The 21,708-nt window shown below is 38.5% G+C and overlaps 1 protein-coding gene across 1 annotated transcript in view; it reads left to right on the top strand.

The window, feature by feature from the left end:
* SLC6A11 (solute carrier family 6 member 11) overlaps window positions 1-21,708 on the top strand; it is a 155,304-nt gene that overhangs the window by 25,033 nt on the left and 108,563 nt on the right. Inside the window, exons 3-5 of the mRNA XM_075183181.1 lie at window positions 517-651; window positions 1,348-1,488; window positions 3,980-4,070. Coding sequence (XP_075039282.1) covers window positions 517-651; window positions 1,348-1,488; window positions 3,980-4,070 — 367 coding nt within the window. The remainder of the gene's footprint in view (window positions 1-516; window positions 652-1,347; window positions 1,489-3,979; window positions 4,071-21,708) is intronic.

Genomic DNA, 21,708 nt, shown 5'->3' with positions numbered 1-21,708 from the left:
AGCCACAAGGTTTCCGCAGCGCCGCACACAGTACAAAACAGTAGACTATACAGGGTGAAACCATAGAGAACAATAAACAAAAAGTACCAATACTTCAGAAACTCCATGCAGGCTACAACGGAGCAGAAGAATAGGTGAGGAGACAGGAGGGAAGAGGGCTCTGCTCGTGCGAGCTTACATCCTAAGGGAGGGTAAACAGACCAGGCACAAGAGGAGCTAGTTAAGGCAAGGGGGAGAGAAGGGAGAATGAGCGGAGGAGATGGGGGTTAAGTGGATGGTTGGTAGGCCTTGAGGAAGAGGTGAGTTTTGAGTGCACGTTTGAAGGAGCACAGAGTAGGAGAGAGACGGATGGAAGTTTTGTAACAAAACTTTGGACTTGTGTGATTTTTTTGAGCTGCTGTACACTACCATCTACCCCAGGAGATTGCACATATTCCTCTCAACCAGCTACAATATATGTATAAGTAGTACACATTATTGTATCTTATAATCATGTTACCTACTGTTTTGTTTCAGGAGCTTTCCTCATACCGTATGTGATATTCTTTTTATTTTGTGGCATACCAGTATTTTTCTTGGAGACTGCACTGGGGCAGTTTACTAGTGAAGGAGGGATAACATGCTGGAGGAAAGTCTGTCCATTGTTTGAAGGTATAAGTATTCCTTTATGCTTCATATTTCCCTTTCATATGCATGGAGAGGGATGCATGTATGTTAAATAGTAGCCATGTGGTCATGGGTAGAATGTTATGAAAATAAAGTGTCATACAATAGAGTTTTGGAGAATGTCAGGGAAGCTGGGACCAAAAAAAAAAGTTTCAGTTCTACATCCAGCCTGTGGTCAACCATTATTTTCCTGTTTAATATAAAAAAAATCCCTAATTTTATCTCTGCAACTACTCACATTGGCCTCGGTGTTATAAAACTGTATCTTCCTATTTCCCAGCACATATATAAAAATCAAGCACCATTTATTGCTGTAACTTGTAACTCACACAAACACTTCACTGTATTATGGTTGAATAAAGGGGCAATAGCCAGTAGATAAATATTACTTTCACATATTTGTGTATTTTACTAATAGATAAGCAATCAGTACAGACTTTCTTTTTTTATTCGTGTAATCATTTTTATTTGTGCATACTATGTCAGCATTTTATAAAAAAATAAAAAATAATTAATAATAATAATAATAGACCCATCAACACTCCCCTATGGCAGAACTGGCTACATATGTGGCAATTAATAACCAAACATCATGGTTACCCTCATGTCTCAGAAATTTCTTAAACTTTCTACTTGTCTGAATTATTTTCATAATATATTTTATGTTTAATTTTTTTTTAGGTATTGGCTACGCAACCCAGGTGATTGAGGCACATTTAAATGTCTATTACATCATTATTTTAGCTTGGGCTATTTTCTATTTATTTAATTGCTTTTCTGCTGAGCTGCCCTGGGCCACATGTGGACATAAATGGAATACAGGTAAAGCAATCATTTTATATTTTAAGAGAATGATTAAGTTTGATGGGTGGAAACACACTCATCAGTTCAGGAGAGTTTTATCTATTATGGTGCACTTTCTCCAGATATACAATTCTTGAAAGACGTGAAATTCACCAGGGTAAAACATTTAAGCTTTGTATCTTCTAAATTAAAAGGACGCTTTTTTAAAATCAGAAATGAAGTGCTTAAATATGTGTAATGTTTTCGTATGCTTTCCAGGCATTCAGAATGTATGGTAACCATTTATTATTTACTCTTACAATGGCACTCTTCCCACATCGGAGGTTAAACGCAGAAGAATCTTACTCTTTTAATGTTAATGTATTGACCTTTGAATGTCAACATTTGCAATAGGACTGACAAAATTTGCTAAAATGTTTCCAAAATAGATCTAATTTTTATTCCAACAAATCCTATGAGCTTTACCCTTTAAAGTTTAAGAGAGTGACGTTGTAACTCAAGATGCTTTTATTTAAAAATTAATTCTAAAGTAGAGGGAAAAAAATCAACCTACCCATCGCTTAACTCACCGATGCCACAAAGGCATCACCATGCAGTTGAGTTTCCCAAATGCTCCAACTTTAGTCTCACAACCTGGATGATAGCCAGAAACTTAGAGATTTAGCAACAGTAAGATGATCCAAATCGTATTAGCTTACATGAGAATCAAGTTCTACTGTCAAGTAAAGAGATGGAGGGTGGAAATTGAAAGCACTTAAAGGGCAACTCCTTCCTCTTCTGCGCTATCACTAGGCATTATAGTTCCTCTCCCACAATGCTACACTTACACAGCGAGAATGCGCTGCTGCTTACAGCATTTACAAGCAATTACACAATTGGATAAAGTGCTTAGTCAATACTCCCTTATAATTTTACAGTGTACTAGCAGAAGAGTTGTTTTGATTAATGAAAGACATTACAGGGAGCCTACATTTAAAGTTAAGGTGCTTTAGGTTTGGCATTGCTAGGACTGTAGATATTTGAGATAACTTGTATTCTGTGATGAGTAAAATGTTTTCTAATCACACCAGTCCAAAATACCCTAACACCCTAATGAAAGGTGGCTTGTACCTTTAGACATATTAGCTTATTGATTTGTATGTACCAACCTGCAACTTTTACTACATATATTACTTATGTACTTTGCAGCTATATATTACTGTCATCAGACAGAGGTGTTTTCTTTACCATGGGATCGACACAACCCTTACGATGACATATCCCAGGGCAATTATACTAAACATTCCTGTCTAATGTCATAAGTAAGAAGCACAGAACTTAGATGAAAAGCTATATACAGTACTTCTTATTTAGTAAAAGTTGCAAGATAGCTTGCATTAGTCAATTAATTAAAATCATGTAATAGTGGAAATCCCTTCTAATTAAGCAAGCTATAATTGTGACTGGAGCTTGGAATTCATCAAACTAATAGAAACATACCCGCAAACCTAGTTATAATTCAAATGCACTCCATGGCTATGTATCTCCGCTATTTTTTCCTTGTACCCCATAAACGTGCGCAGGAAAATAAGCAGAGATTCCTCACCATAATAGGCACAGCCAGACATCGTGGTGATGCACACAAAAAATGTCAATTACGGTAATTAAGACATTGAAATTATTGAAGATCATTGCCTAAGCCTCACACGGAAAGAGTTAGCTAAAATAAGTCTTGATTTTTCTAATTAAACCATATTCACATTGTATATTTTACATACATCCTGTTCACCAATGCCAAGTTACATCCCAAATTATTTAAAATGAAGGAACTAGTGGTAAATTATGTTTCTATAAGGCAATTTGCATTTACATGTGATAGTGCGTAGGGTGAGATAAAGATGTCTACATTGTTCTGTTTGATTCCTTTGCCTTCTGGCTTTCCTGTTTAATAAAATCATATTAAGAATGTCAGAATAACCTTCAGAAATATTTATATTTGTTATAGTTCAAGAAGTACAAAATGTAGTAGAAAATGTCACATTTATACCCTGTATAAGATAAAATGACCTAGTTAGTACATTCAAAATACTTTAAGGAAAACAAACAAACATGATTTTATTTTAACATTATTAAAAATGAAAAGCTACAGTTCCTTCCAGTGTAGCGATCATCTTGTTTGTGGTCCAGTGCATATAGTGTTCCTTTTCTAAATTATAAAAATGCATTATAATGAGATTTCACAATAAATGTTACTGCATGTATCGGCATTTACGTTCCTTAATGAATCAGGCCCTATGTATATTAACTTATTACAATCTTATTGGTAGTTAACCTCACAAATATGTATAATTACAATATTTTAATACTGTAAACAAAATACAACAACATTTTTTTTTTCAAATTGGAAATAAATCGTGAAGTTCATGTGAGTAAAATGGTCATAGAAATTGTGTTATATTTTATGTTGGTTATTTAGGCATTAAAACCAATGACAATACTAATAATATTTAAATAATATCTGTGTTTACAGATAAGTGCGTGGAGTTCCAAAAACTTAACATGAGCAATGGAAGTCAGTTATCATTTGCAAATGCCACGTCCCCTGTAATGGAGTTCTGGGAGTAAGTACTTTTAATAAGTAATTTGCTCAACAAATTTTCTTTTAGTTGTTGTATAAGAGAAATATACTTTAATATTTATGATACTGTTAAGATAATTTGCCTTGTAAGCTCTGGCACCTACAGTCACTGTTCTACTAAGGTCGATGACTGAGAGTTCTATTTACTCTACTCCAGCTTTAGCTAATTGTGATTATTATGTTATTGCTGCTTCTTCCAATCTTCAATAACAATCTATGGCATTGTATTTACAGTAATAAAGCAATAGGCAAAAGTTGTGTTACTTACTTCAAAGCTGTAACTTTGTTAACTTATATTATACAACTCTCAGCAACCCCTTGTGGAAAATGTCATTGGATCACCCCAGTAAATCCACAAATTACTACGTAGTTTCATGGTAATTTAGCATTTTATTGTAGTAATACTACAACATTTGTAAGTAGGCTATATTTTTGCCGACAGTGTACAGATGGGTATTAGCACTATATGTATTGACGGCAGAAACAGTAATATACGTTTCCCTGTTAAAGGAGAACTCCAGTACACCTAACTTCCATCGACTAGTTGAATCAGAGGATACCTTCCCTGCCTGATACTAATTCCAGGTGCCCCTTCTGTTCTGTGATTTTTCTATGCCCCTGAGCCTGAAGAATATTCAAATTAGAGATGGGCGGGTCCGGTTCTCCGAGAACCGAACCCACCCGAACTTTGGGTATCCGAGTACCGAGCTGAGCAGCTCGGTACTCTCCCGCCCATTCCGAATCCAAATCGAGGCCGAACGTCATTGTGACGTCGTCGGATCTCGGGACTCGGTTCTCGCGATACTTCAACTTTATAAATACACGCCTCCACAGCAATCCATCGCCATTTGACAGAGGGAGAGAGCAGGGTGTAGTCATAGGCTAATTAGAGCAGGGACAGAGAATACCATATTGTTCTTGCAATTGCTCTAACCAAAATCGCTAGTGCAGAGAGGAGGATAGAGGTTTATTATTTTTTCTTCATATTTGGCACTCCCCAGCGCTTTTGGGGTGTCCCCCATAATTGTGCATTAATATTTCTGGCTGTCAAAAGTCATATCTGTCAGCAGTATCTACTAAATAATTTGTAGCACACCTCAGTGTTTTTGGGGTGTCCTCCCTAATTGTGCATTAATATTTCTGGCTGTCAAAAGTCATATCTGTCAGCAGTATCTACTCAATAATTTTTAGCACTCCTCAGTGTTTTTGGGGTGTCCTCCCTAATTGTGCATTAATATTTCTGGCTGTCAAAAGTCATATCTGTCAGCAGTATCTACTCAATAATTTTTAGCACTCCTCAGTGTTTTTGGGGTGTCCTCCCTAATTGTGCATTAATATTTCTGGCTGTCAAAAGTCATATCTGTCAGCAGTATCTACTCAATAATTTTTAGCACTCCTCAGTGTTTTTGGGGTGTCCTCCCTAATTGTGCATTAATATTTCTGGCTGTCAAAAGTCATATCTGTCAGCAGTATCTACTCAATAATTTTTAGCACTCCTCAGTGTTTTTGGGGTGTCCTCCCTAATTGTGCATTAATATTTCTGGCTGTCAAAAGTCATATCTGTCAGCAGTATCTACTCAATAATTTTTAGCACTCCTCAGTGTTTTTGGGGTGTCCTCCCTAATTGTGCATTAATATTTCTGGCTGTCAAAAGTCATATCTGTCAGCAGTATCTACTAAATAATTTGTAGCACACCTCAGTGTTTTTGGGGTGTCCTCCCTAATTGTGCATTAATATTTCTGGCTGTCAAAAGTCATATCTGTCAGCAGTATCTACTCAATAATTTTTAGCACTCCTCAGTGTTTTTGGGGTGTCCTCCCTAATTGTGCATTAATATTTCTGGCTGTCAAAAGTCATATCTGTCAGCAGTATCTACTCAATAATTTTTAGCACTCCTCAGTGTTTTTGGGGTGTCCTCCCTAATTGTGCATTAATATTTCTGGCTGTCAAAAGTCATATCTGTCAGCAGTATCTACTCAATAATTTTTAGCACTCCTCAGTGTTTTTGGGGTGTCCTCCCTAATTGTGCATTAATATTTCTGGCTGTCAAAAGTCATATCTGTCAGCAGTATCTACTCAATAATTTTTAGCACTCCTCAGTGTTTTTGGGGTGTCCTCCCTAATTGTGCATTAATATTTCTGGCTGTCAAAAGTCATATCTGTCAGCAGTATCTACTCAATAATTTTTAGCACTCCTCAGTGTTTTTGGGGTGTCCTCCCTAATTGTGCATTAATATTTCTGGCTGTCAAAAGTCATATCTGTCAGCAGTATCTACTCAATAATTTTTAGCACTCCTCAGTGTTTTTGGGGTGTCCTCCCTAATTGTGCATTAATATTTCTGGCTGTCAAAAGTCATATCTGTCAGCAGTATCTACTCAATAATTTTTAGCACTCCTCAGTGTTTTTGGGGTGTCCTCCCTAATTGTGCATTAATATTTCTGGCTGTCAAAAGTCATATCTGTCAGCAGTATCTACTCAATAATTTTTAGCACTCCTCAGTGTTTTTGGGGTGTCCTCCCTAATTGTGCATTAATATTTCTGGCTGTCAAAAGTCATATCTGTCAGCAGTATCTACTCAATAATTTTTAGCACTCCTCAGTGTTTTTGGGGTGTCCTCCCTAATTGTGCATTAATATTTCTGGCTGTCAAAAGTCATATCTGTCAGCAGTATCTACTCAATAATTTTTAGCACTCCTCAGTGTTTTTGGGGTGTCCTCCCTAATTGTGCATTAATATTTCTGGCTGTCAAAAGTCATATCTGTCAGCAGTATCTACTCAATAATTTTTAGCACTCCTCAGTGTTTTTGGGGTGTCCTCCCTAATTGTGCATTAATATTTCTGGCTGTCAAAAGTCATATCTGTCAGCAGTATCTACTCAATAATTTTTAGCACTCCTCAGTGGTTTGCGCTCAGAATGGATTCAAAGCAGTCCACATATGATCTAAATGAGCAACCAGGTTCTGTCACCAGTCCTGATGTTAGTGTTCCCAGTACGTCATCTGGCCAAGGCGATGTCAAACAACAGAGTGTTTTCAAATTAGTGCAAAAAACAAAAACCAAAAAAAAATTTACTGTATTGAAGCGAAAAAGAAGTGTAACTGAGCAAAAGTTAAGTGACGATAAAAAAAAATTTGCAAGCATGCCATTCTACACACGCAGTGGCAAAGAGAGAATGAGGCCTTCACCTTTGGCTATTAGTGGCAGATCCCAAAAAGTTACCCAGGCTACAATTGGTGCACAACTACTGTTACGCGTCAAAGCTGAGCTGCAAGATACCAGTGAGGCATTACAGGAGAATATTTGCTCTGATTCACAAATGACAACAATCCCTGTGGAGAGTCCATCCAACAGTGGGATGTCTAATCGTGAGCATTCTGCTGATGTGTGCCTTAATAGCCCGAGTGTAGCCGGTGATACCCAAATTGAGGATGCCACTTTGGAATTAGAAGAGGATGAGGGGGAGATTTGTGTAGGCGACGAGGGCGCTAATGAGGATGTTGATGAGGATGAGGTTGTTTGTGTAAGTCCTGCACCAGTGGCAGCAGTTCTGGCACGTGACAAGAAAAAGGCCATTGTCATGCCTGGGCATAAAACAAAAAAATCCACTTCTTATGTGTGGAATTATTTCTACCCAAATCCAGACAACAATTGTATAGCCATTTGTAGTGTATGTGAAGCCACAGTCAGTCGAGGGAGGGACCTTAACCATCTTGGAACCTCGTCTATGTTACGCCATCTAACGAGAGTTCATGGCAAAGTGTTGGGAAAAGCTGAAAGTTCTTCCCAAAAGAATACAAGCACTCCCTCATCAGCTAAGACCCTCCGCTCACCGACATACCGACGGCTACAAAATACACCCACCACACCATCCTCATCAATATCCTCAGTAGCGCTCGGAGTTAGCCCGGCATCCCACTTAAGGCTGGATGACTCCGGCACTATTATTGATTCCTCTGAAGAAAGCGTTAGTCCTGCTGCTGCTGTTGCTGCTGCTGGGGGTGAATCGTCATCCCAGAGGCAGGTGAATAAAATGAGCAGTCCTACATTTCAGCAATTAACTGTGAAACAATCATTTGCGAGGGGAAGCAAATATGACAGCAGTCACCCAGTCGCCAAGCGAATCACAGACGCCATGGCTGCAATGTTAGTGTTAGATCTGCGTCCAATCTCCACAATAAACGCAGCTGGTTTTTCACAGTTAATTGAGGTTTTGTGTCCGCGTTACAGAATTCCATCGCGACACCATTTCTCCCGTAAAGCTATTCCACAACTATACCAAAAAGTGTGTAAAAATGTAGAGATTGCGCTGAAAAATGCCATTCTGCCCACTGTTCACTTAACCACAGATATGTGGACAAGTGGAAGTGGCCAAACCAAAGACTATATGACTGTGACAGCCCACTGGGTTGGTCATTCACCTTCACCAGCAGGAACAGCAGCAGCATGTACACCACTACGTAACATTTGTCACAGGCAGGCCACTCTTTGTATCACCGGCTTCACTAACAGGCATACGGCTGACAATTTGTTACGCAAACTGAGAGATGTGATTGATGCATGGCTTATACCACTCGGACTCTCCCCAGGGTATGTCATTTCAGATAACGCCAACAATATAGTGCGAGCATTACAGCTGGGTGATTTCCAACATATTCCCTGTTTTGCTCACACCATCAACTTGGTGGTGCAGAGCTTCCTACGAAATAACCGTGAGGTGCAGGAGATGCTTTCGGTGGCCCGTAAAATTTCAGGCCATTTCAGGCATTCAGCCACAGCATGTAGGAGATTACAGCAGCTCCAAGAGCAGTTTAACTTGCCCTGCCACCAACTTAAGCAAGAGGTGGTAACTCGGTGGAATTCCACCCTGTACATGCTTCAGAGGATGGAGGAACAGCGCAAAGCCATCCAAGCATATTGCACAAGTCATGACATTGGGAAAGGAGGGGGGATGTATTTCACTCTTGCACAGTGGGGAATCCTTTCAGTGCTGTGCAAGGTGCTGAAACCATTTGAAGTTGTGACATGTGAGGTCAGTGCAGACTCTGCTAGTTTGAGCCAAGTCATTCCTTTAATTAGACTATTGGAAAAGCAGCTTGAGAAAATGAAGGAGGAGCTGAAAGCAAGCAATTCAGCAAAGTATGTTGGCCTTGTCGATCAAGTACTTAATTCGCTTCACAATGATCCTCGAGTTATTAAGATCTTGAACTCGGATCAGTACGTTTTGGCCACTGTGCTTGATCCAAGGTTTAAAACCTACATTGAGTCTTTACTTGTAAATGAGCGAGATGTGAACTTTTGCAAGGAGCTATTGCTCAGCAAGTTGGCCGCTGAACTGGGCCTCGGCTTGACGACGTGTCCTCCTTCACTTTCTCAAGCTGTTGCTCGTAAAAAATTAAATTTCCAAAAAAGAAGCAGGGAAGACACAGGGGGCAGACGAGAACAATTTAACATCTGGGCTGGTTTGAAGGATTTTTCAAAAAAATGTGTCACTTTGCCCATAAGTCCATCCAATATGAGTATAAACATGCAAAGGATGGTGGAGGATTACTTTCAAGAGGTAGTTGATATGGAAATGTCAGACAGTCCCTTTCCTTACTGGGAAGAAAAGCAGGCCATTTGGAAACCCATGTACAAACTTGCTTTGCAATACCTAAGCTGCCCACCCTCCAGTGTGTACTCTGAACGAGTGTTCAGCACAGCAGGGAACTTAGTCAGTGATCGCCGTAGAAGGTTACTTCCCAAAAATGTGGAGAAAATGATGTTTATAAAAATGAACTACATCTTCCACGAGGAAGGCCTTCACCATCCAAGACATCCAAGCACTGACTGTTCTCTAATGGCGGATTCAAGCGGCGATGAATTGATAGTCTGTGATGATGACGTACACACTGATGAGGGTGAGGATGAAGCTGAAGATGATGCCGATAACATCTTTTTAAAACTTTCTATGTAAGTGTAGGGTGCAATCTACCCCCAAAGAGGAAAGGGACTTGTGGCATTTCCATATCACATACCATCTTGAAAGGCTGCTGTTAGGGCAATTTATCCTTAAGGGTAGGGTGTCATAGACAGAGTGACCCTAAACTGGCTTTGTCCATTTTTCATAATATTGTACAGTCTATAATGGCTGAATTTTTTAGTATTTTATACAAGTGGAGGGGGGCCTAGAGAGACAGAAACCAAACTGGCTTTCTCCATGTCAATTAATATTGTACAGTCTATAATGGCTGAATTTTTTGGTATTTTATACAAGTGGAGGGGGGCCTAGAGAGACAGAGTGACCCCAAACTGTCTTTCTCCATGTCAATTAATATTGTACAGTCTATAATGGCTGAATTTTTTAGTATTTTATACAAGTGGAGGGGGGCCTAGAGAGACAGAAACCAAACTGGCTTTCTCCATGTCAATTAATATTGTACAGTCTATAATGGCTGAATTTTTTGGTATTTTATACAAGTGGAGGGGGGCCTAGAGAGACAGAGTGACCCCAAACTGTCTTTCTCCATGTCAATTAATATTGTACAGTCTATAATGGCTGAATTTTTTAGTATTTTATACAAGTGGAGGGGGGCCTAGAGAGACAGAAACCAAACTGGCTTTCTCCATGTCAATTAATATTGTACAGTCTATAATGGCTGAATTTTTTAGTATTTTATACAAGTGGAGGGGGGCCTAGAGAGACAGAAACCAAACTGGCTTTCTCCATGTCAATTAATATTGTACAGTCTATAATGGCTGAATTTTTTGGTATTTTATACAAGTGGAGGGGGGCCTAGAGAGACAGAGTGACCCCAAACTGTCTTTCTCCATGTCAATTAATATTGTACAGTCTATAATGGCTGAATTTTTTAGTATTTTATACAAGTGGAGGGGGGCCTAGAGAGACAGAAACCAAACTGGCTTTCTCCATGTCAATTAATATTGTACAGTCTATAATGGCTGAATTTTTTGGTATTTTATACAAGTGGAGGGGGGCCTAGAGAGACAGAGTGACCCCAAACTGTCTTTCTCCATGTCAATTAATATTGTACAGTCTATAATGGCTGAATTTTTTAGTATTTTATACAAGTGGAGGGGGGCCTAGAGAGACAGAAACCAAACTGGCTTTCTCCATGTCAATTAATATTGTACAGTCTATAATGGCTGAATTTTTTGCTATTTTATACAAGTGGAGGGGGGCCTTGAGAGACAGAAACCAAACTGGCTTTTTCCATTTCTTTACATATTTAACTATAAGTGTAGGGTGTAATATACATTCAAAGACGATGGCTGCATTGCCAATATGCATAGATGGAGAGGAAGACAATCTGTTTTGTGTGTAGAATAGGCCTACCAACGAAGAATTAAACTGTTTTTTTGGATGATTTATTACCTCAACAATTAGATTACTTGTCTCTAAAACAGTTGGAGCACTAAATTGGGTTAATTTAGGCCCAAAAACATGGATTTTCCCAAAAAATAGCAAAACAAAACCAAACAAAACCAAAACACGCAATGGCGGTTTTGCAAAACCAAAACCAAAACCAAAACACGACGGTAATCCAGATCCAAAACCGAATCCAAAACCAAAACACGGGGGTCAGTGACCATCTCTAATTCAAATTGAGTGGTGATGACTCTTTGTGTCGATCTTAGCTTACCATGAGATGTCTAGCCAGCTGAAACAAGATACATACTAACACTTGGCGGTATATTTACTAAACTGCGGGTTTGAAAAAGTGGAGATGTTGCCTACAGCAACCAATCAGATTCTAGCTATCATTTTGTAGCATGTACTAAATAAATGAGAGCTAGAATCTGATTGGTTTGCTATAGACAACATCTCCACTTTTTCGAACCCGTAGTTTAGTAAATATAACCCTGAGAGTGCATAGTGTCTGCTGCACACTGCAAAGCAACTTTGTACGTACTGTGCACTTTTATTTCTGCAAATGCACTTAGATTTCAGGATAGGTGCAATATTTTAGGGAGCAAAAATAGTGGTGTTTGTAGAGGGGCAGAAATTTGCACATGGAAAGTGGAGGTGCAAAGCAAAGTGGAGGGGTTGAGTGTAGTGAAGGCATTTCTAACAAATTGGCAATTTATGGAATAGGTGCACTGGTGTGCCTCGTTTTGCAGATGTTGTATTTTTAACCTGGGTTTTAGATGCAATGGCTATTTTTAACATTTTTATTTATTTAGTTATTTATTTTTACTAAGTGGAACTGAAAATCCAAGTCCCTTGAGACTGGCCTTGCAAAGCTGTAAATTAATCCTCACCACTCCGGGCCAGAATTGCTGCCTTGGTGAGATTTTATTCATAAATTGCTGAGATAAGCAGCAATAAAAAATTATTTTAATCGCTGCTTGTTAATATATAGACTTTCTATATGGTGGGACTGTACTAACTGCTGGTTGGTGAGATGTTCTAAGACTAACCTAGAGAGAATTCCTTTAAGGTTTTGTATATGCATTCTTCTAAGCTCTATCTGCTGGTTTACTGGCCTTTTTTGTATACAGTGTGTTTTTCTGTATTCATTGCATTTTTTCAATTTTTTTTATTAGTTTTAAAACAATCAATATGCATTTTGTTTAATAGATTAATAAATGATGTTGTTGTATACTGGATACAACAGTATCTTGTATTGTATTAAACATACATACAGACTGTGAGCATATTCTCAAAAAAAAAAATATATACTGCCATAATTGATGAAAATTATACTTGAAATTGAAGTGGAACTCTTTCCCAAATACCTATTAGATATATAATTGACCCAATCTTATCGCTGTCTTTCGGTTGGTGTTTTAAGGATTATTTATGAAACTAGTCTGTGAAAAAAAAAAAAATCTTTTGCAATTTCTGCTGTTATTTTTGTGCACAGTTTCTCTTTCAGAAATGTATCCCAGTATATATGATTTTACAGTATAGTATTACACTTTTTAAATGTCTTTGGAAAGAGAAAAACGTTTGTCAGATATTATGTATTTTGGATTTGTGAGTATTCAATAATACTCTCGCAATGTACAGTTAATAATTTTTATCCTTTTTTTGAACCATTTGATGCTTGTACTAGTAAAAGGAGAAAAAAAGCTTGTTTTCTCCCCACTCCATGTTGATAGAACAGTTGTTTAATGTGTAGAAATGTGCAATAAGTCCAGAGCTAAGAGAATTTTATTGTGAGCCAAAAGTTTCTTATTTAATTTTTAGCTAATAGGCTTGGCATGCATGGCTTGGCCCAGATTTGTATGAAAATATGAAGCTGTGATTCATTTCATGACTCATATTCATTTTTAATTATTATGCAATTCCCTCTTCTGATACTTTGTGTTTCCTCTTGTCTGAATTATTGATGTTATTGGTAAATATACAACCATAATTTTATTTGACAGGATCAACCTCTATTTTATTGATTATTTAAATACTGAGTTGCTGATAAATGCTCTCACAAGATTCTACATATACCAAGATGTTTTAAAGGAAAATCAATGACTTAATGGCACCAATTTACTAATTATGTAATATGAAATGTAGGAGTTTTTTAATAGGTGCTGATAACATGAAGGGTTTTATGAAGCCCCAAAAAGTCTATCTGCTGTGGTTCAGCTCACCATTTGTTTTTTTTAAGTAATAATTCACTTTTGTTCAGTCTGATTCCCAGTGCTAATTAACACCCACTTCCTGTCAGCCATGTACAAAGTCTGTGGGCGCAACAAGCATCACAGCACAGCAAAGGGCCAGAGTGCTTAAAGTCAACATTTGGGAGGCTATGTCAGCATATACAATGGGTACTGTTTTGATTAAAAAACATTGGCTGAATACTTGCCATCTTGGTTTTGCTCAAACCATCAATTTCTGAAGTGATTCAACAAACGTGAAAGCCAATTTATTAATCCATATTTTGTACTATATGTGAGTTTAGGTAGATTGCTCTAGGATCTGTGCCTTGTGCTTTTTTCTTCTGTCTAATACTTCCAGCTGTATTGTTCAGTAACTATACCCATGGTTATTTTGGAATTGCCAGGTTTTGCATGTTTCTATGATGTTTCTATGATGTAGCTATGATGCCTTTCATAAGTTGGGACTGATGTTCCAAGCTTTCGTCCCTGTGATCATTGCCGTGTTTTCCATGATCAAATTTCCCAATTTGGAAGGTTGTAGGTGGTGTTCGCACTGTCTGGTATTGCGTTATTGGTTTCAATTAGCCTACAATAACTTACACTTTCCATCACAGTATGTTGAGGTTTTGTTTGGTGGGAGAAGACAGGATGGGATCAGCTGTACTTCTCAGATGTGGTTGGTAGTGCAATGTGTTTTTACCTTATCAAGTGCCTGCTTAATGACAGCTCCATCTAGTTGCATGACTACTTCCATTTCACCATAACCATCTGATGCATATTTGAAAGCAGTTTCTGAGCATAGTTGGTATAATGCAATTTGTTTTTCTTAATAATATCCAAATGCAGATTGCATTGCATTGCTCCAAAATGACAAATGTTGGTGACTCATTACTTTCTTTTTAATTTTAAATAGGTTAGATGAGGATTAGGACACATCAGTACTACTTATGTTTTCTTCATTATCACTGACACTAGCATTCCTTCTTTTCTTGTGCAATGTATATGTGGAGATGTCTGTACACATAATCATTTTTTGTCCATGCCAGATTTGGGTTTATTGTTTGGTGACAATTTTTCATTCACATTTCACCATATTTGAACATGGGATGAGAGTAAATGTTCCAACTCATCATTCATTTAAAGATGACTGTCACATGGCATTACTCCTCTCTCCTCATGCTCATCCTAACGCTGCTGTGAATAGTCATGGAAAATGAATTGTACATTCAAACTTTGCTTTTACTGGTAATGGTTCACACATGCGCAGTGTCATTGGAAACCTGGGCTTGGGCTTACAGTTCCACTTTCATATAACATCAAAATAGTTTTCTATGAACTGTCCATATTTGAAGTTGCTTTCTACATTCTATCAACATTGTACCATCAAAATAAATGAAATGCAAGCTACAAATGTCATTACTGTGCATAGTGATTAAATGCAGTGACGGGGGAAGGTATTTATAAAACAAGACTCCTGACTGTGTCCTGGTATCTGTGTAGTGGTGTTGTACATGACCATTTTTTATCAGTATATTTGTTCTCAAGCAAAATTAGAACATATTTCATTTTTCTACTGCCTTTCCGCAGCAGGGAATTATTGTGGATGTTCAGTGTTGGAATTATCCCAACTCACATTGAACTCATGCCAACTTCCTTGTTAAATGTTCCCTGGTGTCACCTCTGCATAGATGCTCAATGGACTAATGGATAACCTCAAAATTCTTTCAGCAGGTGTGTCACAACCTCAGACAGGTTAAGAACCGCTCTGTTAATGCTTTTCATTGACAAGAAATTGGTAGATTAATTTAAATGAGTAATAGACAACAGTAGGACTTACTAACACTACATTTACATGCATAATGAAAGCACTATGCATGAGCACAATTTTCAATTACTGTTGCACAACCCTTGCACTTGGAGAGGCAAATCAGGTGTGTTTACATACAAGTGCTATACAGTTAGGGTGTGCAGATGGAAGTTAAGCATGCCCCTCTGAGATGCATTTTATTTTGAGTTACAGGGATCTTGAAACACCTTATCTACAAAGCATAAAGGTTGCACCTAGATAACTTGTGTGCAAATTTTGAACTTGATTATAATTGTTGCACATTTGCTGCAGACAAATCTATATGCTAAGTTGTGGAAACACAAATGCGCAAACACATAATTGTTCATACACAAACGGAGCATTTTTCCTTTCAGCTATAAATCAGGCCCATAGTAACCAATCAGGAGCTTGCTTTCATTGTCTAATTTACATAAGACGGATAGAAACTAAGTAAAAAAAGCACAAAAAAAACTATGCCTATACAGTGCCTATAATGTTGGTGTGATTTGCTGAATCTGTGTGATTTTTATACTGTCTGTTTGTACACAGGTTACATATTGTTAGAATATTATGCTTATTTGTATTAGGCTTTTGTATAATCATTAACTCTTTCGCTTAGTGATGTGTTAATTATTAGTTGCATAACTCTATGCCACTCATGTCAAATACATCAGATTCTCTAAGTAATGTATGTGTTTGTGGGTTATAAATGCAGTAAGGAAGATGTGAGTGTATATAAGAGGAACATGCACATAATAACAGGATAGTGTTTCAGACTAAATATTTAGTAATGTAAGTGTAGAACAGTATAGGCATGGAGGCGTATCTGCGGATGTGTCCCATAGGCCTGGTGCAAGTTTCGATGATGGCGTCCACATTTTTGTGTAGGATGTAGCTATATTCTCGATTTAACATTGAATGTGCTAATCAAAATACAGCCTCTTTAGCTTAAATGTACAGAAATATTTGTGTGTGCGTATGTAAAAGTTTATATGTTTACCTCTAAATCTGGCACTAAAATCATTGGGCAGCACGGTGGCTTAGTGGTTAGCACTTATGCCTCACAGTACTGGGGTCATGAATTTGATTCCCGACCATGGCGTTTGTATGTTCTTGCTGTGTTTGCGTGGGTTTCCTCCAGGTGCTCCGGTTTCCTCCCACAATCCAAAAACATACTAGTAGTTTAATTGGCTGCTATCAAAAATTGACCCTAGTCTCTCTCTCTCTCTGTCTGTGTGTGTGTATGTTAGGGAATTTAGACTGTACGCTCCAATGGGGCAGGGACTGATGTGGGTGAGTCCTCTGTACAGCACTGTGGAATTAGTGACGCTATATAAATAAGTGATGATGACTGAATAAGTCAGAAGCATGAACTGGCATGTTTGATACTACAGCCTTCCTGTGCTGCTGTTACCATTCTGATGATCTCAATGGCTACAGATTGTTCTAGCTCTGACCAAAACTAGGTACACACAGATGAGCATAAGATGGTGAGTAATCACAAAAGTGGCCTGTCCCTATTGAATCACCCCTTCAAAAGAACAATTGTATCACTGTGTTTTGTTACACCCCAGTTCCTATTTTTGTTATATCATCAGGAACTCAGCAATAAGCCCATGAAAATTCCACTTAGATAATAGGTGATAACTAACTGTGAATTTGAAATTGGTGTATTTATATGTGAAAAATACATATAAGTTAATTAAGATACCACTTGTCGTTACACGTTCTTTTTATAGAGCTGAGTCCCTGCTCTAGTTATAGAATATAAATTCCTTGAAATGCAAATTTACAGTAACGGGTGACATTCTGCAGCATGACAAAGCAGAAGTGGAACTCAAAGACTCTATGACTGGGACTTTTGCGCCTCTGTAAAATGGCTTGTTGAGCCACAAAACTTTATTTGCATGGATTTGTGTTGCAATTTCTCTCTCTGTATGGCTCAGTGTAGTCTGAAGCTGCTAGAACATAGATGATTAATAATGTTTTTTTTAACTGCAACCGATGTTTGATCAAGTAAAGTTAAAAATCAATAGGTTCTTTAATTAGCTAGAATTAGATATTTTTTATCAGCAAAGAATGAACATGGGTTGTTCATGTGACAGAGCTGAACATAAATTCTACATCGAGATAAATATATTTGTCATAGTGCTGGATTCATCTGATTTAGTCAATTCAGAGACCCAAAACCAATTTCTATAAACCCGGAAAAAGTTTGGTTTAAAATAAAACCGGTAGAGTGCAGGGAAATTATCACATGGTAGAAGCTATCTATGACATCCTCCCACACAGCACACATCCCTCCCACACATTATCCCACACAGCATTATTGCCACTTTAATTCAGACTACTATACACAATAGTACCTATTGAAACCACCTACTGACTTACAGACGGTTACATTTAAGAGGCACACAGTATCCTGCATGCAAAGTGTGTCATTAGAGGCCAAACCTAGGACAGGTAGTTTGAAACGAAAGTTCTGTTATAGTTTAGGGTCCAGCTTAAATGCAATGGGTGCTAGGCACAACCATGCACACATACTGTAGATGGTTCTACTTTTAATAGCATGATTTCACAACTTGTTCCTTCAAATGTCCCTTTTTTTAAATAATATTTAAATGTAGAAGGAAAGACAAATTAACAAAATACATAATGAACATGATGGTAGTAACAACAAAATTGAATATACTTTTCCTAGTTAGGAGAAATTTAATTCAGTGTGAGGTCTCGTAGGTGTAACACTTGTGTAACGTGCAGGGAAATAGATAATAAATATGGAGTACTTGCCTTACTCTAGATCAGCGCTGGCCGGCCGGTGGTGCGGAGTCTAATGAACCCCCTGGTGTTCACCAAGAACCGCCGCAAGGCGGGATGGGCTTTGCTGCGGAGGAACGCAGATTGCGGTCCACTGGTCTGCCTCTAGAGGTAAGGATGCGGGCGGTAGCTTGCAGACTCGCTGGAACTGGAAGGTAATATAGGAACCACTCCGTGGTCAGGATAGCCGAGGTCTGGTACACTGAATATGAGATATGCGGTACAACAAGCCTGGGTCTGGTACACAGGAGCGGAGATATAGACGTAGTCAGCAAGCCTGGGTCTGGTACACTGGAGCAACGAGATAATGTGGTCAACCAAGCCTGGGTCTGATACACTGGAGCAGAGAGATAACGTGGTCAAACAAGCCTGGGCCTGGTATACTGGAAATCACAGGAAATCGCTAAGTCAGGAACAGGAGAAGTTGCTCTGACGCTGCCCAGGCATCAGAGCAGGTTTTTTTATAGAGCTGTTTTGAATTCCCCGCCTGCAGGGTCATGTGACAGCACTGCCGAGACCCGGAAGTAGCGGAGATCGCGGAGCTGGAATGGGGACAGCTAAGTGTGTAACAGTAGGAGCCTCTAGCACTCTGTGTTGCTGCTTGGAATGAAGTTCCTCTTATTTTTGCTTTCATCTAATAGATTTTTGTACCGTAATAACCAGTAGTGTGTGAAGTTGCACATTGCCCAATGCTCCTACAGGGCCTTGCGCTGAAATGAATTCTCCTCTTAGACTAACACACTGGAGATTATTTGCAAATGTCACGGTGCTCCCAGCAGAGAACCCCTTGCCTGGGGTAGCTATCAGAGACACACCATGACCGGCCAAGTTACTGAGTCCTGAGAGGAGGGATCGTGAGGGACAAAGCTGAAGTTGATGGGTTTGAGAAGGTAGAATAGTGAAGGACAAGGATGAAGTTGATGGATGGGAGAAAGTAGAATTGCAAGAGATACAAACAATTTTGATGGGTTAAAGTAAGTAGAATTATTTGGGAGGAAGCTACAGTTAATGAAGAGGCAAACAAGACTCTTTGAAGCACCAATAGAGAAATGCACAACCAGATTTTTGCTTGTGTAAACCATGGTAGAAGTCAGAGCCTGATAAAGGCTGCATACAGGTGAGTTCTCTTAGTCCTCATTGACTTGACCTTGAGCAGAAGTGTTGGTCTCAGTAAGTTATAAAGATTGTGCACTTGTCAATGTTGACAGTGCACTGTTACTTGTCATCTGTAGCTGGCAGACCCTCACGCGGTGTCAGCGTTGGCGGTACACTGCCATCTGTGGTCCGCATCTGGTATTGTGGCGGGTCCTCTTAACAAAGTGCAAATAGCTCCTCAGCAGTGAAGGTTGTACTGAAGTAAAGAGCAGGCGCACTAATTAGCTTCATTTTGTCGCTTCATGCAACCTTAATTATAAGATCAGAGCACCAGCATAAAGGGCTCAAGCAGACCAAATAGTAGCAGTGGCGGATCCAGGGGGGGGCGATCGGGACAATCGCCCCCCCTAGCAGGGGCTTGCTGCCGACGGCTGCATATTATGTGCAGGTCCGTTCTGCAGTGACAATGTGCTGCCCGGCTTCTCTGATTGTGTTTTAAACACAATCAGAGCATTCGGGCAGCACACTGTCACTGCAGAACGGACCTGCACATAGTGTGCAGCCGCCGGCAGCCTCAGAAGGCAGAAAGGGGGGCGGGGCCTAAATCGCTACCCCCTAAATCACCCCCCGGTACACCAATTATCTAGATCCGCCCCTGAATAGAAGGCTAACCTATGGTTATGGCTATGGGTTATGTATGGCCAACAAAACCTCCAGCTGCCACCACTGGTATATAGGACAATATGTAAAGAGAATATTATAGTAAATTTAGTAAATAACGTTACTGTCAAACACATCTCTTAAAAGAAAAAATTAATGCAATTCTTATAAGGCATGTCTGACTGATTTGACTGGCCTAAACATAATACATTACTTTTTATGTGTAAAAGACAAAATGTATTAAAAAAAGAAAACATGTGCTGTTGGGTATGAGTTTAATACAGTAACCAATATAATTTAAATCCTTACAAATAAGTATAAACCCTAATTTCAAACTGCAAAATATTTATTTCTAATTTGGCAAATGATTCTTACAGATGGGTACGATATGCATGCACCCATCAGTTCCTGCAGATTATTCAATAGCACTATACCCCAACTGTGCCTCATTGGTTCTCTGCCACATTTCACAACAGGGGGTAAATGTATCAAGCTGAGAGTTTTCCAGCGAGTTTGAAAAGTGGAGATGTTGCCTATAGCAACCAATCAGATTCCAGCTATCAATTTGTAGAATGTACTTAATAAATGATAGCTAGAATCTGATTGGCTTTTCAAACCTGCCGGAAAACTCTCAGCTTGATACATTTACCCCCAGGTGTCTTATCTCATCTCATTTGGAGAAGTTTGACCAAATTGGAAGCAGGAAATATCTAATATTATATGAACTTTATTTAGGCCAAAATAATTATGAACTTTTCCCAATCTATGGTATTGATCAGTTTTCTAAGAGCAATATACAAAACTTCCTAAAATCGCTAAGGATGTTAAAGTGACTATTTAAACAGATTTGTCTTGAAATAATTGTTTTCCTTAAAGTCTTTTGTTGTGCAGATGTTAGGGGAATACATGTTAATAATGTAATCTACATATTGCAATGAAGTGTTTAATTTGTTCAGCCCAGACTTCCCTCAGCTTTCTTTGAATTTGTTTAACAAAGATAAATATTGCATCCAAATAATGTGTGAAAGCATACATTTATAGAATCCCCATGACAGATTTTGCAGTATGTTTCTCAGGTTGTACAGGAGAGAATGTGCTCTTGAGGAACATGTTTTTTTTAGCAACTAATGAAATATCCAGTTAGAAAAGTGTTTTTCCCAGGAGAAATTTAAGCTCTTTACGCCACTGGGAACAACATACTAGAGACATTTTGAGAACAGCACTCATGAACATTGAAATAACAAGACCACACAGCTTTCAAAACCTATCTCATCCTAGCAATTTTCTCCAGTGTTCAATTTAAAGGTGTACAACAGACTTGTATTAAGTAAAATAGAATCTCTGCAGAACTCTGTGCAGAAAGCCTTTATTTATTCTATTTTTTAAGAAGAAGAAACTAGCATTGTAATTACAAATTGTAAGTACTAGTTTGTGAATATTTGCCATGTCACCTTTAATATCGCATATACTGTGAATAGAAGAGTCCTCTTACCATATGACTCGATGAAACAAATCCCAGTGTTTATTTGGTTGTGGTATCAGAACAGTGGAATGTTGTATAAACATATGTGGCCTGATTCATTAAGGACAGGAAAGCAAAAAAAAAGGAGTAACTTTAC

This window comes from Mixophyes fleayi, chromosome 8 (genome assembly GCF_038048845.1).
Source record: "Mixophyes fleayi isolate aMixFle1 chromosome 8, aMixFle1.hap1, whole genome shotgun sequence".
Classification (NCBI taxonomy): domain Eukaryota; kingdom Metazoa; phylum Chordata; class Amphibia; order Anura; family Limnodynastidae; genus Mixophyes; species Mixophyes fleayi.
Note: the sequence above shows the minus strand (reverse complement) of the source record. Positions and strands in the feature narration are given on the sequence as shown.